Source organism: Tyto alba, unplaced genomic scaffold (assembly GCF_018691265.1).
Source record: "Tyto alba isolate M040663 unplaced genomic scaffold, T.alba_DEE_v4.0 Super-Scaffold_32, whole genome shotgun sequence".
Lineage (NCBI taxonomy): Eukaryota > Metazoa > Chordata > Aves > Strigiformes > Tytonidae > Tyto > Tyto alba.
The window spans coordinates 6849528-6871663 of NW_024881307.1; the positions used below are offsets into that span (position 1 = coordinate 6849528).

The window sequence follows — 22136 nt, forward strand, 5'->3', positions numbered from 1 at the left end:
TAAATAGGTTTTTAGTTGAAAAAACACACCACATTGCATCAAACCATATTTTGTCTTACAATGTGGAGATATTTGGTACTATTAAGAGGTTGGTTTTGAACATGGAGAGTAAAAGCATGTGCCTACTTGAAGGAAAAAATGTTGCTATTTGCAATCCTTGTACAACACTCAATGTGTATAATATATATGTGTACACAAGGGCAGGCTTCTATAGGAGAAGCAGCATAGTAGCAGCTGGCAACACTGCTTCTACAGTCAAATGCAGATTAGATATCTCAGTCTATTCCGAACCTTCAATTTTTTGTTCATCTTGCCAGGGCCACAGAAGATTTAGAGAAAAACCACTTGGAAATAGTTAAAATCCAGCCACTTCTTCATAGCGTTGTGAGAAGGAACAGTGCATTCAACAGCAACAGCTCACTTTTGTCACTTTTGTCCATAATCCCAGCTGTGTCATGATGACAGGAAATAGGGAAGTAATTCTTAGTGGTGGAAAAGCTTCTTCAAGATAGGGAACAGTTTCCCATCTGAGAAGTGTGTTTTGTTTCTGAATATACAGCTTGCTAGCAACTCCTGGAATCTTGCAAAGATGTTGGAGCATCACTTTAATCTTTAGAATACAGTGCAGAGAGACTGACTGCACACAGAAATGAATTCTCATTTCTGTAGTTTGATTGTGCTGTGGCAGTGACTGACCACACTAACTTGGCATATGCCAAATTAAGGACAATTACACAAGTTCCATTACTCTAGTTTTGGCTTTTTTTTTTTTTTTTGTTCCCACTTCTAAGAAAAAAAGACAACAAAGCAAAAAAACACAACCAAATATCAATATTTAGTATTAGCACATGCTTCAAATAACCAAAAAAAAAACCCAAATCCTTTCCTTTCCTTATTTTCCCCTATCACCAGTTTTTGCTGCTTTAAGACTTATATACCAAAATATCTTTGCTACTTTCATGATTTCTTTTAATTTAAAAGTACTCGGTACAGCACACATTTCCTTCCTTTTTAGTAAAGGCCTAGAGAACTGGAGTTTACTCAATCCTCACCTGACATCTGGGAATTGAAATTGTCAGGCAGTGAAGGTGAAATGCTTGTCAAAAAAGATGAAAGTTCTTACATCTTTCATCTACTCAAGCTTTCAATTTTTACTGGTTTTACATTATTCATTTAATTCTCCAACTAGTCTTTAAAAAACAACAAAACAAAAACCAAAAAAACCCACACCACAACACCCCCCAACATGGCCTAACAAGTTAACATAAAGAAGTTTGTCCATGTCAGCGCAAAGTTTAAGTTTTCATACAGGTTACGGAAATTCAGATTTGAGTTGTTAACCCAATACATCTTAAAAGTAGATAAACTGCATTAAAATTAACAAACACAACTTCCTGAAATCTGGAGCAACTCCAATTTGCAACAGCAAAGTGTCTGGCTACCACAGATCTATAAAAGCATTAACCTTCCCTAAAATGAAGCACATCATGCTCAGCCTGGTCAGCCTGTGTGCTCTCACTCTCTGCCTCCAGGTATGTGCTGCTCCTCCTTTCTTCCTTGCAACAGATCTAGAAAGCCCAAAGCCGCAAACAGTTAAATCAGCACCTTGAGTCTTTTTTTTGGCAACAGTGTCTGTTTCCCACTGAATTACTCCACTAACCCAACCTGTGCTGTATAGCACAGCGAGCTGGTGTCTCCCCTTGAATCATTCACATTTACATGTTCCTAAGCATGCTCCATCAGGCACTCGCATCTAAACTAGTATCACATCTTGTATCAGGAGCTGGCAATTTTCAGAGAAAAATGCAAAGCACCTGTAACGTACCAGACAGCTAAAAGCATAACTGTGAACAGTAAGGACATACTAGTCAGAAATGCTTCATTTACATCTGCGGAGCAATGGCTAGTATTCTTCTGTAGATGACTAATCCTTAGGGGCTATTAGTTACAGAGTTTTGGGGTTTGTTGGGAACATGACCCTCTCACATGTAGCCTATTCACAAAGGCCTGCCTTAATCCTTAAAGTACATCGCTTTCTTCCAAGTCGTACCTGCATCTATTCCAAGAGCTTTTCACTACTGTTCATCATTTTACACGTAATCGTATTTCACTAGAAGCAAATATCCATCTTCTCGAACCTCAGGTTTCTGATTAATTTGGTTATGTTTTTAATCTCCTCTTCTTCAGAGGAAAAATTTTGCTTATTTGTGCATGCCTCATTAACAAAAGTTATCCTGACATCACAGGACTTCTCAGCAACAGGATAAATTACCATGGCAGGAAAGCACAAGTCATTAACTCAAATGGCATCAAACACACAAACAAGCAAAGCAAAGGTGACATTCAACCATGTAGCCCCCTCTGGGGCACCCTGTATGGACTGTCATTAAAGAGGGTCATTCACTACCCCTATTACTACAAATACGTATCAATCCACCGTTTTTCTTCACCTTCATACTTCTTTCTGTTTGGCTATTTAGTCATGCAATTTTAGTGTTGCATTAATATAGGATTCACATTATGATTCCTGAGTTAATTTGCATATACCATCTACTACCCTATCTTATGTCTATCTTTGGCTTCATGCCTGGTTTCATTTTATTTTCACCTATACTTTGCTAACAATTTATGGCAACTATATTCACCATTTTCAGCTCAAATTAAAAATTTATATTGTGATATGTAGGTTTTCCACAGAAAGGATGGATTCTGTGCAGAACCTGTAAGTGCTGACCTTTCAAGGTAATAAGATCCCATCTTTTCTTATTTTAACAGTTATTGTTTAGTAAGTTATGTAAAAAAACAGGCAAGTATTTTTATAGGTCAGAGCCACATAAAACACAGTTTCAAAGTACTGATGCTAAAAAAGCCCAACAACAAACAGGTTCTGAAGTTAAAGGGTTCGAATAGGGAGATTCAGAAGCAACCCAGACAAGGAAATAGTTGTTTTTAAAAGGGCTTTCTGAGCAAGTCTCAACAGCAACACATCGCAGATCTTCCCACAGTACAGACCTGACGGTACACAACTACAGTCTTTCCAGAACCTAGTAAGCTAACTATTCTTCCATGGGAAGTTTAAAAAAGGCGCAGATGAATGTGAGAAATTAGCAACTTGAGAAATTTAAGCAACAGCTTAGAATAAGCTTGAAATATTAACAGCCTTCCATCTAAAAACATTATTAAGCAGGACTTGCACTTTTTTTGCATAGTGAACTACCTGTAAATCAAGCAAGGTGGTCCAAACTTGAAGTGCTTATTCAAAGTAGTAGTTGGCTACAATTAATCTCCCCTGACATCATGAGACGCAATCTTAATAGGGTTCCCCTTCCTCAAAAGCCACATAAATACTTCCAGCAACTACCTTGGCAATTAAGTTCCCGATAAGTATTCCCTCATCTCTTACTGCAGAAAGCCAGTATAGCTGTACTGAAAAATGAACGACCTGGAGAGAGGTCTCCAACGCAGGCAAATCTGCTGTTAAAAATCATGCAGAAGATAAAAAGGCTTCAGACTGGACACAAGGCTCCTCAAAAAAGGAAAGCTGGTTAAAAAAAAAAAAAAAAAATCAAGACTGTATTAGAATGCACTGGAAGCCAGCAATTTCTTAGGACACGGATGAAAAAAATCATGCCATAGCTGTTAAGCTCTACGTTTTCTGGAACCTTTGTTATTTCAAGCAACACTATACTTCCTAAAATGACAAAGATTAAAGTTTTCTTCCCCATCACAAAGTCTGCCAATGAAATAAGAGCTACAAAGTAAATGACAACTTACTCTCTTCAAGTGGAGCATTTAGAAGTTTGGCATATGGCATCCAACTCGGGAACAGAACGCTAACATTGCAAGGTCTTTGCTTGGCTCTTCAGCAATAGCAAGGAAAGATTTAAAAATAATTAACAGCTTATTATGAAACTTAATAGGACAATAGGAGAAATTTCTTTTAATACTTGGGATGCAAAGCTCATTTACCACTGCATGGCCAGCACAATGTTAGTATTGCAGTTTTGTTTTCCTTAGCTGAAGTCCAAACTAAGGGCACTTTTCATTCCTGTAAAGAATGATTTTACCACACAAGACCACAGTAACTGAATAACTGCAGGTCTTTCCAGCTTCTTACCTTGCACTTCGGACAATATTTTATTCACTTTTGTCTGGTACAGAGCAACACAGTAAGCTCTTCTTCAGTAAACAATGAAAGCAACCATAACAGAGCCTTACAAAAAACCTTACCTCTAGGTGTAGCAACTAAAACTACCTAAGAAGAAAATACAAGAGGAAGCTGATCTTTCAAAACCATTACTCTCATCAGATACCCATTTTTAAGAAGTGAACATGACTACATTTTATCTACACAGCTTTACAATCATTTTTGGATTAGGTAAAGCATAAGATATTAACCATTCACAGGCTAATAATCATCAGGTAACAAGCTGGGGGGGAGGGGGGAAGCAGGCAGTGGTTAAACAAAGAGACAAAAAATGGTTGAATTTGGTTAACTGGCAGGATGTTGTATTTAAGAATTCAGGACACCAATACATACACACAAAAGTTCCTCTGCTAAAACGGATTACCAACGTAGAAAGACTGATCATCTGCGAGTATTGGGCAGGTCAGAAAACCTTACAATATTCAAGCCATGAAAGCAGGCACAACGCAAGGTTTGAACCTTTCCTAATAACAGAAAGTTATCACTATCTGATGGCTACGCTCAAGACCTCAGCCAACAGCTGCTGCCCGTGCCCTGCACCCTCCCGAGCCCAGCATCCTTACCGTGACAGGAACACGCCGTCTGTGGCCTGAGCCACAGGGGCACCCCGCTACAGCCAGACTAGGAGGCGTTATCACTGCCCTTGCCGGGAAGAGGAAAGCAGGAACACAAACAAGAACGACGGCCAGGGCTCCTGCTCCAAAGCCTGCCCGCAGCCGAACACCTTAAGTAAATAAAACGATCCCCCCTCCCCTCCAGGAGGAGGCTCCAGTGCCGGAAGGGACAAAAGGAGCAAGCAGCCTGCAAGGGCGCTGCTGCACGCCCCCGCCGGGCCACCCAGGCCACCCCCGAGAAACCCCCACCTCCCGAGCAGAGCCCCGCAGCCCTCAGCCAGCTTCCCGCCCCCGGCCCCGGCCCCACAGCCTGCAACGCAGCCCCGTAACCCCAACTCCAGCCGCCCCTCCACGCCCCGCCGAGCGGAGCCCTTCGGGCCAGCTCCCCCCCGCCCTGCAGCAGCGCCCCGCAGCCCTACGGCCGCCCCCGCCGAAGCCCGAGGGCTCCCGCGCTCTGCGGGCACCCGAGCCCCGCCGCCCAACGCCCAAGGGCCGCGGGAGGCGCCCAGCGGCGCGGCCGGGCTAGGCCGGGGCAGGGGGGCGGCCGCGGCCCCCGCCGCCGCGCCGCGCCTCGCCTCACCTCGCTGCGCGTGATGCGGTGCCGCGCCAGCTTGACCACGGCGAAGTTGCCTTTGCCCAGCGTGCCCTCGATATCGTAGAAGCCGACGCGGACGGGCCCGAGCCCGCGGGGCAGCAGCGGGGGGGGCCGCCGGGGCTCGGCCATTACCATGCTGGGCGCGGGGGGCGGCGGCAGGGGCAGGGGCGGCGGCGGCTCCGGCGCGAGCGGCGGCGGCGGCGCGAGTCTGCCTGCGGCGCCCCGGAGCCGCGCCGCCCCGCCCCCTCCGCCCTCCTCCACCAACCGCACGTCACTGCGCGCGTCAGCGGGGGCGGAGCCTCGCCATGGCAACGGCGGCCACGGCGGCCACCGCGGCGGGGCGGCGGGCCGGGCCTCCCTCCCCGCCCCTCCCCGCCCCGGTGGGCCCCGCGGCGCTGCCCGGCTCGGGAGGGCCCCCGCCGCGGCAGGGTGGCGGCCCCGAAGCTCCCTGCGCTGCTGTGGGGATCCCCTCCCCGGCTCCGCCTCTGCGCTGTGGCCGGCGGAAAGCTCCCGCGCGGGCCCGGCCGCACCTGCGCGCCCAGCGTGGTTGTTTGAGAGGGGGTGAGGCCACCAGCAGCCCCTCGTTAGCAGGATGAGGAGGAACAACGGGTCAGGCCCTCAGGTGCGGTAGGAGCCTGGGCTGCTGCCCCTAGCTCAGAGACTCTGTGGGTACTCTACTCGGTTTCTTGACAAAAACACCCTCTCCCTGGCAGCGAGCAGCGTTTCCAGTGGACCAAGTTATTCCAGATCAGAAAGATGCCTTTTCTTAGTACATCAGCCTCCCCAAATCCCCATCGGCATTACACAATACTCAACTTGAGCACCGTGTGCAGTTCTGGGCCCCCCCAATTTAAGAAGAATGTTAAGGTGCTTGAATGCTTCCAGAGAAGGGAAACAAAGCTGGTGACAGGGCTGGAAGGAATGTCCTACGAGGAGCAGCTGAGGACTTTGGGCTTGTCTAGTTTGGAGAAAAGGAGGCTGAGGGGTGACCTCGTGGCTGGCTGCAGCTTCCTGAAGAGTGGACGTGGAGAGGTAGGTGCTGAGCTCTTCTCCCTTCGATCCAGTGGAATTGTTCAAAGCTGTGTCAGGGAAGGTTCAGACTGGACATTAAGGAAGCATTTCTTTACCAAGAGGGTGGTCAAACACTGAAACAGGCTTCCTAGGGAGGTGGTCGATGCCCTATGCCTGTCAGTATTTAAGAGGCATTTGGACAATGCTTTAACTTTTAGCTCTGAAGTGGTCAGGCAGTTGGACTAGACAATTGTGGTAGGTCTCTTCCACCTGAACTATTCTATTCGTTTCGTACACACCTGGACAGACAGAGTTGGAAGCTTTGTTAGAGGCTCTGCAGAGTTGACAACGTGTGAAAAAAGTTAAGGCCTTTTATGCTAAATTTCCTTTTGAGTACTAAGTCCACCTAGTCCGCTTTATGTTTGCACTTACACATTAGCTCGCTTTCATTTTAAAAAGGCTGTGCTCATTTCAACTCCGCAGCACTCTTCACTCTCCCAGTTCACGCCTATCCCTCTCTGCTTCATTTCCCCTGATCCATCTGCCGCTGAAGGGCTGGTACCTTTTGACATCCAGATGCCAGGAATCACCCCTGGAGGCTTTTCTCTGTTCCACTGACTACACAAGGCATGTCCAAGAGCCGATGGTACAAGAGCACATGTGTCTGTTGAATCAGCTGCACATTCAGCAACAGTCACAGACCTTTTATGAACACAGAGTGCAGCAGACACAATCACAGCTCTAAACAGAGGGTGGCCGCAAAAAGCGCGTGGAAGAATGCAACTTACAAACTTCTGTCTCTTGCTTTCCCTTCGTATACACATCTTACACGTAAAGCTGCCTCATACTTGGGGGAAGTTGGTTAAATCTGTTATGTGTCAAACAGCACTGACTGTTCTGCAATGGGAATTGAAGACCACTGTGAAAAGCTAATGCTTGTCCTTCACCGCACTTGCAGTTCATGACATTCCTCTAAGGAATGACATTTTGAGATGCTGCTTCTGACTTAGACTGCTATGGATAACAACCATGTCGTTACTGTTCTATTTACCCCCTTAAGAAGTTCTGGCAATGACTGACTGATGACCTGAGTTAGTCAGACATCCACGATTTTAAAATGATCTATAGGTGCATGAGGAAGTTTACCGTAATCCTACTTGAATAGAAAATGGTGTCATCCCAAATTGCTACTTGTGAAATTTCACTCCTGTTTCACCTTATAGGATGCTTAATTTTTTTCAAAAATCTGAAACACTGACCAAACAGTAATTCTAGCATCATGCAGGCTCGGTGCGTTAAAAGTAACGTTTTTCTACATTGTGCAAAATATTGCCTAATATTAATTCTCAGTCACTTTATTATAAAAAAAAAAAAAACTAGTAATAAAATATTTATTTGCTTCCTGATCGCTTTCATCTATGTAAAATCTTACTAGGCTGGTGCAAAATTAAGTATTAAGTCAGATTTTGTGTTTACAATAGAAAACTTTTGCAGAAATTTTCTTGTGCTGCACATCACGATGCCATTTTTGGCCTAAAAGTTCAGGTTACAAAACCATTTCTTAATAATGCTGCTGGAATAACTGCAGTCACAAAATCGTTCTTTGTACAGTACCCTTTAATGGCCATTGATGGCTTTTGCTGTGCCTCGAAGAAAGCGATTCAAATGCTTCTTACAAACCCCGGTATGGAGGAGCTCATCCAGCCCATTTTCAACAATCGGCTGAGTGACACAAACTGTGGAGTACACATGCCCTCTTGTGGTCAATGTTCCTGTACATAATACTACAGCCGTGAAGCTGTACTAAATGGAGGTGTCAAAGAAAAGAAATAACAAAATTACGTCGCCCTCTAATAACTTCCAGAAATACCAAGCGCATGCAGCTGACTTTGCCTGAGTTCAATAAGCCAGCAGCTCAAAAGACCAGGGCACACAGTTGCCAAAATATGGCTTTACATATTTACACACCTAAGCTCCAACATCTGGCTTGCGTTTTTTCCTCTCATTTCCTGTTTTTCAATGCCTAAAAGATGCTTAGTGCCTGCCAAAAAAAAGAGGAGAAACCAAGCATAGAAGAGTAAAAATGGATAGACACACATTTGCTTGATAAAAGGATGCTAATTACTGCATGAGAAACCCTGGATATTGCAGGCACCTGGAAATCACTACTCTCCTATACCAGAATTTTGCTTTTCAGGAGAATTGATTGCTAACTGGGTGTCATTTTCAAAACAGGTAGAGGTTTCTGGTTTTTTTAAAGGGATTACTTCTTTCAGGGCTTCATCTCACACCACTGTCTGGTGGAAGAGCAGTATAGGATTGGCAGACACTTTGTGATACTGCAGATATGCAGGACAGAGCCACTGTGCACATCAACCTCACCTGTAACATTCAGGAAGTAAGAGAAGCAGCTGTGACAACTGACTGAACTATTTCCACGTTTGCAATAGAAATAGCACACAAATCCAAAAAAATCTTCCTGCATATTTACATTGGCAGAGCGCACTCATGGCCATGTCTTGCACTCCTTTCTGTTGTTTCAGTCCCACATAAAACACTTTCTGCCAAAGCCTTTGGCACACCTTTTTTTACTGGTGGCTTATGCAAATTGAGTTTGCTTCATTTTCCTATTTATTTATTTCCATGAAATGGAAAAGAGCAAACTTTTAGGGAACCCTATCAAAAGCTAAATTAATTTCAGATGCTTCATAGACAGATTTCTTTGGCAACAAAATGTTGCTCTCCTGGCATTAGAAATATTTACCTGCAGAGCAATAGGTGAGTAATATTTGTGTTCCTGCTTGGCATTCTTTATTTGCTTGCTCATTCTCTCTCCATTACTGGGTCTCTGATCAAAGAAGAAAAAAAATAAAACCAAAAAGCAGATGGATCCAAAACCTGGAGTTTAGCAAATCTCTAGTGTAAAGCCAGACAAAGCAGCTATAGTTTGTTGTGATTTTAACAATGTATTCTGAAGAGTTCTAGTTTCAGTAAGTATTTCACAGTGTCTAGATTGCCTCAACTTGCACGCTTCTTTTAGCTCAGCATTACATCTTGTATGCCTTCAGACATAACTCATCCAGCAGAAGACTGTCACTTCACTACCACATCACATTTCTGTCTGTCACAGTGTACACAAGGTACCCCAAACAAAGTAAATATTCTTAATGAAAACATTCAACCAGGGAAAGGAGATGAACAGAAATCTTTCCTTGCCACAATACTGCAGGCTATTCAGTAGGGGTGTTTGGCTGAGAAATGACTGAGTTACATGGCAATATTCAAGATTACTTAAGACTTCACTCAATAAATCTGAACTAAGGATTTGCACAGTCTAGACAGGGCTATAAAGCTCAAAAATTTCCCTTGGCTGTTTAAATCATAACACTGAGGACTAACTTTAGTGAGAAGTAGTTGTCTTGCCACAGTAAGCACTCGTGTGGTCAGAAGCCTTGTGCTTGACTATCTATGGACAAAAGCATTTTTGAAAAGTTGATATAATTGCAACCAATACAGAATGACAAATCTTGGGGTGTTGTGGGTTTTTTTTAATACACAGACAGATAGATAAACAGGCATTTACTCTATTTTTATTTGGCTTGTGAAAAGGTCAAATGTGATCCAACAGAATGAGTAAAAAAGATTACTTGATATACACAGGGCCAGGTACCAGAACTGCTCAACCAAATTGTATCTTCAATCAAATAAATTCTTATACATAATGACTTAGTCTAGACGTGCTTCAAAAGTGCTGCACAGATCTGCTGGATGATAAAATTAAAATTTGGCAAATTACCAGGCCTCATTATTGTAGTCTCAAAATCACTTCAGAGTCACTTGTTTTTAGATTCCAGGCATCCCTGGAAGCCTGTGAAATGCTGTTATTTCTGTTTTCCACATGGGACTCAGACACTCAGTAGTTCAGACTGATAGTACAGAGCCGAATCCAAATGGCCCCAGATACATGATAATGTCCTAAATGTTTTCTTCAGTGCACATGTCCAGCTTCCCAAAGTTCAATGTACTTGGTTCTCTATGTGGCACTCCCACTTCTTTCTCAGTTCAATGGGATGCAATCAAATAAAACTCCATTTTTAGGGAACAGCTCCGTTGCTGGAATAACTAAAAACAGAGTAAGTGCAGACAAAGCAAAACGTGCTGGTTTACTCAAAACCAAGCAAACTTGCCTTGAGAATACATAAACCAATGTATGAAACAGCTATCAGATAGGACAGATAAATCTTAATGGCCTAACTTCTCAGTGATTTCTACACAAACACAGCTACGAACACGCAAAGATCCCTTGCAAGAAGCTGTACAGCTCTGCAAACCTCTAAGCATATTCCTGACTTCGGTATTAACAGCTGGACTCAATTCACTTAAACTCAGACTAGTTCTGCACTGAAAAAAATCCAGAGGCCACACTGCTGCTATCAGTACTTCATGGTCACTGACCGCCTTAGAATCTACCACTCGCTACAGAACTTGTGCTCCAGACTCCACAGGTCTAGTTAGCACCAGTGTGCTTAGGTAAGGACAGACATCTTTAAAAAGCAGGAAGTGCAAAACAATGCTGTGTTATCTGCCTATAGACTGAAGAAGCTGAAGACCACAGGAGTGGATTGTGCCTGTTTATTTCAGTGTGGGGAATCTTATATTTGTAAATGTACTTTGTTTTGGAGATTCAGTATTAACATGAAACATTTTACAGGAAGTAGTCCTTTATGGAACCAGATCATGTGCTTATTTGATAAATCCCAATTCTCTTCCTATTCCTTTCCAAAACCTTGGTAATTGCAAGTACTTCCGACTTCTGCAAGTTTTACAATAGAATTCAGCTACAGCAAGCCCATACCCAGGAACACATGGGATTTTGCCCAGAGCATGTTCAAGTCAATATGAATCTCAGTTTTCATTCAAACTCCTGTTACACTTAGCTGCACTGAAAAATGCAACAGTGCAGAGACGTTATCACATGAGTTTGCTCCGAGCTCCTGGGAAGGTGGTTGAGTCCTTGTAACTGTGAGGCAAACATCGATCTGATCACATCTCATGAACAAAATATGAATCTGAAAGCCCCAGCAAAAAACAAGTTAATCATGATCCCAGGTTGTCAGCACTGCTCCCGAGTTCCCTTTGCTGCGTTTCTTCTCAGCAAACATATACAGCAATGCTCTCCGTACTACATAGCATAGGAAATTACAAGCTTAGACAGGAGATCCTGGAATGTCCTCTGTCTAAAGCATGGAAGATGAAAACTTGTTCATGCGATGAGTTCAGAATCAAAGACATCTAGTTACTTAAGAATCCATGCTGATGGGCAAATTCTGTACCTTCTTGATTGCAAGTCGTGTGGTATTCAACTCGATGTGGATAATTCTAGGTAACTCTTCACCAAACCACTGCTAGGTGAGCACAAATTAAAAGTTGCGTGCCTAGCATTTTCTTTAGTTTATTTGCTTTTCTGCATTCTCAGTAGTAAATTACATTATCCTCCCAAGCAAAGACAGTGTTGTGAAGAAAGATGCATGGAACCAACCTTCCTTCTTCTCCAATATATATTCCTTATTCTTGTGATACAAGTGATCTCTTGAAGTGTGCTTTGAAAGGCCTTAAAACATACCAGTGACCAAGTTAAATTCAGTTTATCTTGGAATAGTTTATCACAGCTATTTTTAACTTCCTACACCAGAAATCTTGTATGTATGTACAGTTGTCTAAAATAACTATACATTCTCTGTTCAATAAAGAGAAATTAAACTCAGTGCAACCCTTACAATATCTTGTTAGCCTGTTCTGGCTCCTTATACCCCTTACACATGATAAAACTCCAGCCTGAAGTTGCTTCTGCAGGTATTTGAGCAGGTCTCTCATACCACTTTCATGGCAACTGCATACTCTTTATTTCTGCTAGCTCCTTAGCAACTTTATTAAATGTGCTGCATATAACAGTGAAACGGAGATAATGATCTGAAAAAAACCCTTAGTGTGAAGGATCATCTCTTGTCTCTTTCCCTTAGAAGTCAGTGACCTACAGACTGTGAATTCTTTCTGAGGTAAATGGTGCGGCTTCATACTGTGGCTTGCTCCTCATATTTAACAGGAAAATTCTCATTTCACCTAAATTTATATTTAGTCGTGTGGCAGTTGCTATGTCCTGCTGCCATTCATTTCTATTCCTCCAAAGGTACAGGAAAATGGTAGGTATCGAATATTGGCTTCAAAACGATGCCTTAAAAACTATGCTAAAATAAAGTATCATTCCCTCACACTGTCAGAGAAGAAATTCCATGAACTATCCTCAGTACCTCACCTTAAGAATACTTATTTAATATACATACTGGAATACGTAAAGTCCTTGAAAATAGACAGCAGATAGTTTATTATAATTGATTAGCATGATACTTGTCAAAATGCTGGTTTTGATCCAATTCTTCACATTCACCTACCTTTTCATAAACTCCATCTTTCTGTAGATTAACATCAGAGCGTCAGTCTTCATGGAATTCAGTACATGTCACAGGCCAAAGGAGGAAAAAGATCGAGAATGAAAGTGCAACTGGCTGTTCCTTCTACAAGAAAGGAATTGGTACTCAACTTGTTATTTAGGCCAAATCAGCACATCTGTGGACAGCTAACCAGGCTGCTGTAATCCCTGAGACCAATTGGAATGCTTTGGCGGACCCCATTCCCTTCCTTTAGCATTGCAGAGAAGTCCCTTGTTCTCTTCTTTGCAATTCCTTTTGCCAGAGGATAAAGGAGGGAACACAGCCTTATGACACCAAAGTGTTTACTGGGATTCTTCGAAAAACCACCTCATGGTGTAAGCAACACCCAGTTATATGCTGTGACTCACATACACTGCCTTAGCAGTAAGAACTAGGAGGGTGGGCAAAAAGCAGAAACCACACTACTCTCTTGTGAAGTGGCTGTTAGTGCCAGAGGCCTGTTTCCAACACAGCTGGGATATAGACTGACATGGAAACTGACCAACCTGCAACCATGGCAGCTTTCTTGGGGAAACATTTGAGAATCCACCTGTGACCAGTGATTGACTTTTGGCTTTTAACATCTTTGAAGATGAGTAGGTCAGTTAAATATGGACTTTGGATCGTTCTTTAGTTTCAAAGGCCTATCTTTGGCATACAAAAAAGAATCAAGAGTATTAACAAGCCATTCCTGGGGCAAAGGGGGCTTGATGCAAAGCAAAATATGTACATGCTTTTCTGTTTGGATCTTTAAAAACCCTTATTCTTTCAAAAAAGAGAATAATATAGGGACAGTGCAAAACCGGGATAAACATCACATATACTATTACGAAAAGAAGTGTATAGGGAGGGCAGGTTAACTTGTATTGACATTCACTTTGTCATCCGTATTTCAGGCGTTTTTTGTCCATTTCCTTACTATCCATAAATCTCATTCTCCACCCAGGCCGATTCCTTGCTCCTCCCCACATGATCTCCACACAGCTCATAGATATCATTGGTCACAAAGCCACTTTCAGTACTGGCCAATGTCACAAAGCCACTTGTTGATGTATTCATTACTACATCATCATAATCCCTGGAGAGGCTGTCAAGCACCGTATCTTCCTGTGTACGGAAGGAAGAATTCTTAGTGTCAGGCCTAGTTCCAGCCAGATCTGCATCTGATTGTTTCTTGATTACTTTATATATATCCAGATTTGGACTGTTCCTTCCAGGGTTAGACAGCCATGCATCTTCCTCCTTCGGGCTTGCATCTAATTGCTCCTGTCTCCTTAGGGATGGAGGAAAGAAGACAAGTCATAATACGCTTTTTTACATAGGTAAATACAAAACAGTATCACACCTCTTACAGTAATTTGTGACCCCTGAGGAAAGCTGACACTCGGAGGTTGGACTCCGGATGACATTTGTTATTACTTGCCATTCTGGGTGTGTGGCAGCAGGCTGCACACCTGGGACAGTCCCGTGGCAGGACATGCTGAGGTACCCTCTGCTGAAATGCTAAGGCAGCAGAACTCAACACTGACATCCCCAAAACCATAGCCAGCATCCCCACAGGAGGTACTGTGTACCCAGGGAAAGCAAGGGGAATAAATTGGTAAATGTTACGTGCTCCAAACATGTATCCTTTTATTTCTATTACTGGTTTTCTCTTTTGAAGGGGTCTTCTGATAATTCAAATGTTTTCTTTACTAAGAAAGCCCAAGTGCTAACACTTCAAAATTATCAGCTTGTTTCACACTATTCCCAACCTACTAAATGTCTGTGAGCATAGTAAAATGGCGTAATGTGATTTCCTTAGCATTTTATTTCACAAGTAACTCAGCCTGGAGCTTCCGTGCTACTTTTTAAACATTTATTTGGTTGAAAAAAGTCCTCCTCAGAGAATCTTACAGGATCTTGAAGCTAGCTGTAGAATGATTGCCAGGACAAGATATCATGGGTTCACTTGTTACACAAAAATGTCACTTACCTCCTTGCAAAAAGCCAAAAACAGAAGATGGCTGTAGCAACCATCAGGAGAAGCAGCACAGGGATGCTGGGAATAAGGATGTAGGCAAGACTGTGAACAGGTTCTAGGGGTAAAAATGAGATTCTGGCTTTTATTCACTTCTAATTGCATCTGACATGCACAGAACTTCACAGAAGAGTTGCAAAAGGCAGCATAATCACACCTCAATGGGCTTCTAGCCTTGTTCATAATCTAGCAGTATCTACTTCTCAAAGGCAGCAAGTCTAACAGAGATTGATCACCTAGTTAAGCAGGTTAAAGTAAAATAAACTCAAATTTTCAAGGTGAGGAACCAAGCCTCACTGTCTCACTGTAAGAAGGCAACGGTAGTGCAAGTTAATGATATGTTGTCTTTTAAAAGCTTAGGAACCCCCAGCCAAAAGATTTCAGAGAGCAAAATGTCTTTCATGATCTGTGAATCTATGGAGGGAAGTCAGTGTGGCAAGAAAAAATTGTAACTTCTTTATAGTTAATAATAGACTTACAAACAAAACAATTTAGATGTTCAGAAGTTATTCAGTAAACTAAAAATACCTTTTTCAGACCCACAATACTTTGCACAGCTTTAGATTTAGAACATTTTGGTGGTCAAAGCAATCAGTTTAGGTTTGTACTGGAAAAAGATTTGAGAGAAGTTTTGTTTTTTTTTTTTCAGATGCAGTTGTCTAAATTCAGTCTTCTACATTTAGGGTCAAACAGTTCAAACTGAAATGTTGACTGTTTGTAGCTACATGTGAGAAAGGTGGGCCTCCACAGTTAGACAGACCAGGCCGGCTGTTGAATGCGCAACATACCTTTGGTTTCTACAACTGTTACATTAACATCTTTCTTATGGCGTTCTTCTGGGAATACTGGGTTCAGGGGCTCTGTTGCAGCATCTGGAAAGAGGCAGCTTTATTAATGTTGCAGATGTTATTTGAAAGAGTTTAAGAACCATAAAAAGCAAGGGTGAGAGGAGATTGAAGAGGCTGCCTGCTGCAAAGATGTGTAAGGTGTACTGGTACTCTTTGCTTAGATTTCTGCTGTGTCACCAGCAGTCCCACATACAGCATCAGCAGCCCCAAGACTGTGTTCCTGCAGAATGGATGATATAATAGCATAAGGAAAGTGCAAACTGCAGAGAAGCTTCTTGCTCAGTAAGTTTTGAGTCCATGAGTGTCCTTGACAATGAACGTAACAGAGTACTTCTACCAAAAGTTAGTATATCATTTAAAAAAGCCCCAAGCAAGTATCTGGAACTTACCTCTTTCAGAATTCTCTATTGGAGCACTTGTTGGCTTCTCTAGAAGAAAAAAAAACATACACAATTTCCTCATAAGCTTAAGTAGGGAGACCAAGTGTACTGAATATAATCTAATAACATGAGCACCCTTCTTTAGTGGTGTCTCTCCCTCAGGCCCCATCTGAGATTTCAAAACCATTATAAAAATCCTCTGAGAATTCATATAGGTCACAAGGCAAGTAGCTACAGATATTAGATATTGATACTGTTTTCCCCACGACTTGCATAAATGTAAAGGTATGCGTCTCCCACCAGATCTTTCCAGTGAAGCTAAGAAAGGGTTTCCCTATCTGTTATTGCAATCTCCTCATACATCCTCTTGGGGACTGTGAGCTGGTTGAGTTTTAAAGCTACAGAATGACTCATTACCAAGAGAATATTTGCAAATGAAGTTATTTTTCATGTTGCATCTGTCATCATTCCATTGAAACATGTAAGGACCTCCGACACCTGGTGGGGCAGATGGCTGGTGGTACATCACAACACAGATTTCACTCCCACAGGATGGCTCATCTACATACCAGTTCCTAAGAAAATACAACAAACATGTCAAGTAAGACTTGATGTCATTTTCCATCATACTGCAGAAGCTGAGATGGGAATACAGCATACAGGGCACCACAGAGGGCAGAACCAAAGAGGATTTCAGCTCAGCACGCCCCATCCCTCTCACTTCCACTGTGTAAAAGTAGGAACAATAACAATACAATTGTTTACAGTGTATCTTTTCTTTTTGGAATTCTTTATTTTCAAAGACGACTAAGCGAGCAAGGTGTTCAACAAATATTAGGGAGTGAAGGGCTGAGTACCTCGCTCCCTGAAAACTCCTCTGCAAGGCTGAGTAAAAGCCCAGGAGAACTCTGACTACTTCTACGTAATTTCAGACCTGTGTTAAATCATCTATCAAAATTATTTTGGGTCTCTGGCCTCAGTGCCCAATGCCTGCAAAGTTTTAACACCTATTTTAAAAGAAAATAAAAAATCTAAAGCAGGATTGTTTTTTCTCTGTCTAGAAAAACACTAACATGAAAAAAAAACGTGTCTTGCAAATAATAATTTTTTTTTTTTTGTAATAATAAACTTCACCATTGAAAAACTGTAGGCCTTTCCAAGTAGTACACAGGAAGGAGGCTTCACTACTTCGCACTCCGTAATACAATTGTTACTGAAGAGGCATTTTATGCATCTTAGAGAAACACTTCTAAGACTGTGTCCTAATTTTGAAAAACGTTCAATACCCATTGATTTTGGAACAAGCAATTTTCTGCATGCCAAGCACTTTCTGAAAGCCGACCCATACAATATAAATAATTCCAGATATACTGAGGTATTCAGCGTGGGAAAAACCCCACACATTAAAGCAGTATTTTCTCAATCGTTACAATGCTGTATTCCTCCTTCGCTTCCTTCCTCCCCTAGTGTCCCCCGTCGCCATGCCCCTGATCTTTCCCTTGGCTTTATCATTCAGCATAAGCAAGCTGTGTCTCGCCAATGAAAGGCAATAAAGCTGTGTGTGTTTCTTAGCAGCAGCAGATCTGGTTCTAGTTTCCTATTATCTACTCCCAGTATCTGAACCACAGGAGAAACTTTAATATATTGAACAGTACTAAAAGCAGTTCTATTTTACTAATTCCTGCACAGAGCAACTAAAATTTCTTATGGGTTCCCAAAGCATAAAGTTCACAATAACAAGGTATTTTTACACATATCCAATATAAAGAAGAATGCTAAGGCAGACTTGTCATGCATATGACGTGTTGACATAAAATATTAAAGAACGTTTAGGGTATTTAATGAAATTTGCAGTTCCCATCACTGTAAACAGAGCAAAAAGTTCAGGATAACAAGTGAACATTGTATAGTTTGATTTTTTTAAAATAACTTTAATCACAGGTTCAACAGTAAATATCTACCCAGCAAAACTCTCTTGAACCTGTAGTCCATTGTAGAGCTGGCACCTTGTTGCTAAGGCTTTCATCAGCCCGGCAATATTTAGAGATTTTCTACTTCTGTACCACTGAAAGGCAGCCCTTGCAGGCCTAGATCTAAGCATATCTTTTGTCTAGAAGACTGTGACTCACGATTGAAATTAAAATCATAATTTAGCAGAACTTTTGAGGCTAAACACATTTTGCTTCTATGCTGAACAGAAATGTGAAAGTAGTGAAAACAACTCCAGCAAACTTGCATTGGTTGTAAATGTTGTTGTCTTTATAATTACAGCAAATGCTGTGATTCTGCTTGCCTCAAAACAGGGAGGCAGAAAACTAGCAAGTATTGTGAAAATTTTAATTTTTCATGTCTACAGTAAATACTGCAGCTCTCCGATTTACTGTCTCACAGGAAAAAAAATGCTATTTCCTCAGCAAGCAGAAGAAGGGCCATTCGCTCAGGATATTGGGGACAAAAATTCAGGGGATCTGAGGTACAGCAACCTTCAGGTTGCATATGCAGGAACATATTTTGTACATGCCTAACTGGAGATTTTTAAGACCAGATTGCTTGTTCTTCTACCTCCCTTTAGCAATTAATAATTATTAATCTAGCCCAAACTAGACACTCTAGGTGTCTTAAATAGAGCAACAAAGAGAGAGGAGGGTCTGTAGAGGGTAATTTGTCTACCCCTTACAACTGGATGGGATGAATCACTCTCTGGAGATACTCCCACTCGTCAGTGACTGCAGGAGGACCACAGATGACAGCTGGGACAACACCGCTTGATTCTTTTGAAAGAATCCTTTCTGACTGCTAAAGGCAGGTGACAGTCTCACTCACAGGTACCTACCGGAACTTGGATGAGCTGCCATCTGACCAAGAGTAGAGGTTCTGACACTCTGTACTATTGTCTACCTCCTCCTGTTTCCTCCTAAATCCTATCCAAAAATCTCCATCAGAAGCTAAGAGACTCTCAATGAATTTTTCAATCAGTCTTTGCTCTGCTTCTGTTTCAATACTGACTAGATGTCCACCATCAGCTCTGCAGGCACGGTGCGCTTCTTCATAGCTGATCCTGCGTGAAGCATCATGAAAATAAACTATCTTGTAGCATGGTTGCTGTGTTCCACCCCGGCAAACCGTCTGTCCTGCAGAAATGCAAAGAAACCCGTTACAGAAACTATGCCTGTTAGTACCCAAAATGTATGCTAATGCTTCCATTTGGCTGAGTTTTGCACTGTATAATTTATATGGAAAATACAACATGGGTAAAAAGCTTCTTGGACTGGCAAATGGCACCTCCAAACTTTTTTTACTGCATGTAACAGTTTAGGTTGATCTGCACAGCACTGTTCTTTCAGGTCCTGCACTTCTCAGCTCCTTCATGAATTTTCTGCGATTTGAAGACCCGAGGAATTCCTTACAGAGAAGCAATGCTGTGCCAGAGAGCAAGCTGACATACGCAACCTTTTAAAAATCAAGTTCCTTTACAAGGGTTTTTAAAATTACTATTATTTTTAAGGAATTTAAATGGGTAAAATCAGAGCTCTCCTTACACAAGCAAAGATAACAATAATTGATCTTCTGGGGTATATGTCACAGTTTGATGGAGTATATACTGCAGCGTATCAAGATGTGTTCACACACTCCAACTGCAAGCATTGCTCTCTACTGTAATGCTACTGACTGCCCAGGAAGTAAACAATGTCTGTTTTCAGACTGTCATAAGTCAAGGACTTTCTCATACACAAAGCAGCATGGCTTATTTTGATTACAAGGAAAGTAAAGATCAAACTGAAAAGACACATAATCTAAAATTATGCACTTGTATGTTTCTCAGAAGAGTCCCAATATTTAGAGTGTGGAAACAAACAGTTTAGTTTTACTCCATAAATATTTCTTTTCAAACACACAGCAGACACAATCTGCTAATCTACATGTTTTTACAGAAGAAAAACATTTAGCAACATTTGTAATGTACTCGGAACAAATGGGATGTAAGGACAGGTCATTATAAACCCCTCCATGGGATATATGCTGACTTCTCTTTCTTCTTCTATGTTCCTGCATGGCCACTCTTAGGAGTGGGAAATTAAACACCTTTCGTAGTGGAATTTTTGACCAGCGAAGTACTCAGAATCACAGAGCCCGCTAACATTTTACACTGAAATTAAAACCAGCTGTACTGCAAAAGCAGCATTTAAAAATACATCTCTAGGCATAACCAGTGGTTCTCTTGGTAACTTAACACTCATGCAGGCTTGGTGAAAAAAGGCAAAACCCCTTACCTCTTCTGAGGGATATGTCCACTGCTATTGTGAAAGGCATAAGGAAAACAGACAGCACCATGTTACCAAAACACTGCAGCAACTGTCTAGAAATAGCGTCACAAACCGCACTCGGGTTCTTCTCTGACATAAAAACACTTTTTTTTTTTCCTGTTAACTGGCAGAAAATCTGTCTTGTCAGCCAAACTTACCATTGCTTTCAGCTAAGGAAAAATGTATTATAGTTGATTACTGTCTGGACTTCATTGCCAGTTATGTTCCTAAATATAGCTTAGGTAAGAGAGGACAATTGGACACATAGCTCTAACCAATGCTGAAAGGGTTTCTTCTATTTTCCCCTTGTCTCCTCATCAGCTACATCGGATCTGCCTCAAAGCCTGCTGACTTCAACGAGCCTTGGTAATGGAAGACTAAGGATGAGCCAGTTAGGCTGAGAAGCAAAAATTCATGAAAAGAAAGAAATCTCCAATCCCACAGCTGGAAGCTGAGCCCTGTAACTCACTCCCACAGAAGTCCTACTGCAGACAAGAGCATGGTAGAATTCAGGCTGTATTTATAGATATAATAAAACTATTTGCCTTCTGTTGGAATAACATGAACGTTTCACCTGTGACAGTGTTGAGGCTTTCTGCTGAATATACCAAGCCAGGCAGAAACTCCCCCCCAGACTGGCTATTCTGCGCCCTAAAGCCAGACCAGACTACCTGGTTTGGGTACAACATCCAGAAACGCTGCTGGTCCAACCCTGAGCTCTCGCATACCTATTCCTATGCAAAGCGTCTCAACAGGCGACATTTCCTTGCACAAAGCCAGGAGGACTGACTGATCATCAAAAGAGACCTTGTAGAGGAAGAGCGAGACAACCTAGTTTCGGCTGGAAACTCAGCCTGGCCGGTAATCACCACCGAGGGTCGGATGCCACGAGGAGTTCTGGTAGCCGCGGCAGCATTTTAAATCCCGAGAACCGAGCAGAAACGCAGCAGCGGGAAGACTAAACCGGCCCACCGGCGTGGGCGCTTCGCGACCAGGGACGCGGGGGTGCTCCCACCCAACCCGGAGGACGCGGGCGGCGTCTCCCCGGGGCAGGGCTGGCTCCGGCTGGGCAGTCGGGCGGGGAAGACTACGGCAGCAGGCAGGGCACGCACGTCCCCGCCGGAGTCGCAGCGGCTGCCCCAGGAGCGCCCCCCCGCCCTGCGCTGGAGGGGAGAGGCCGGCGGAGCTGCCGTGCCCGCCCCGGGCCCGGGGCCGAGACCCGGCCGGGGCTGCGAGCGCCGTGTGCGGCACCGCGGCTTCCCCGGCGGCCTCGGCCCGCCCCCGCGCCCCCCGCCTTACCGCTGAGCAGCCGAGCGCCCGTGGCCCAGCCCAGCGCGGCGGCGCACAGGGCCGCGGCCGCCAGCATCGTCCCCGGCTCCGTCGGCGAGCGCTGGGCGCCCGGCTGGCTGCCCCGCCGGCCCCATGCGAGTGACCCGCCGCCGGGCGAGAGGGGAGGGAGCGGGGAGGAGCCGGCCCCTCCTCCCGCCCCGGGCTGCGGGCCAGCGGCTGGGAGCGGGCAGCGGCGGGGGCCCGGCGCCGGGGCCCGGGGAGCAGCCCCGCCTGCCGTCTCTCTCCGGCATTTTCAATTCCGTTCTCCGATTTCGTCTGCCGTTCCCGCCGCGGGGCGGGGCGGGGCGGGGCAGGCCTCCCTCCCTCCCTGCCTGCCTGC

The 22136-nt window shown here is 43.4% G+C and overlaps 3 protein-coding genes across 8 annotated transcripts in view; 1 reads left to right on the forward strand and 2 right to left on the reverse strand.

Annotated features, from left to right (window-relative positions):
- SIK2 (salt inducible kinase 2) overlaps positions 1–5647 on the reverse strand; it is a 59832-nt gene extending 54185 nt beyond the window's left edge. For 2 of the 3 annotated variants that reach the window (XM_042800494.1, XM_042800493.1), the window contains exon 1: positions 5402–5647. In XM_042800494.1, the coding sequence (XP_042656428.1) occupies positions 5402–5551 (150 nt within the window). In that variant the 5' untranslated portion in view covers positions 5552–5647. The remainder of the gene's footprint in view (positions 1–5401) is intronic. The other variant, XM_032998206.2, reaches the window with a different exon arrangement.
- Positions 5648–5793: 146 nt separating this feature from the next.
- BTG4 (BTG anti-proliferation factor 4) overlaps positions 5794–22136 on the forward strand; it is a 66906-nt gene continuing 50563 nt past the window's right edge. The window contains exon 1 of the mRNA XM_032998195.2: positions 5794–6448. The gene's annotated coding sequence lies outside the window, so the exon portion shown is untranslated. The remainder of the gene's footprint in view (positions 6449–22136) is intronic.
- LAYN (layilin) lies at positions 9955–21870 on the reverse strand. 4 transcript variants are annotated; one of them, XR_006166044.1, is made up of 9 exons: positions 21767–21869; positions 20435–20458; positions 18997–19294; positions 16581–16738; positions 16173–16211; positions 15724–15807; positions 14891–14993; positions 12877–14188; positions 9955–10549 (listed from the first exon to the last, which is right to left on the reverse strand). XR_006166044.1 is itself a non-coding variant. In XM_032998190.2 (8 exons), exons 1-8 carry the CDS (start codon positions 21831–21833, stop codon positions 13834–13836), a joined length of 1128 nt encoding a protein of 375 aa, XP_032854081.2. In that variant the 5' UTR covers positions 21834–21869; the 3' UTR covers positions 9996–13833. The 4 variants fall into 4 exon arrangements, 2 of the variants coding, with proteins under 2 accessions (XP_032854081.2, XP_032854082.2); XR_006166043.1 differs by having other exon boundaries at positions 9955–12038; XM_032998190.2 differs by having other exon boundaries at positions 9996–14188.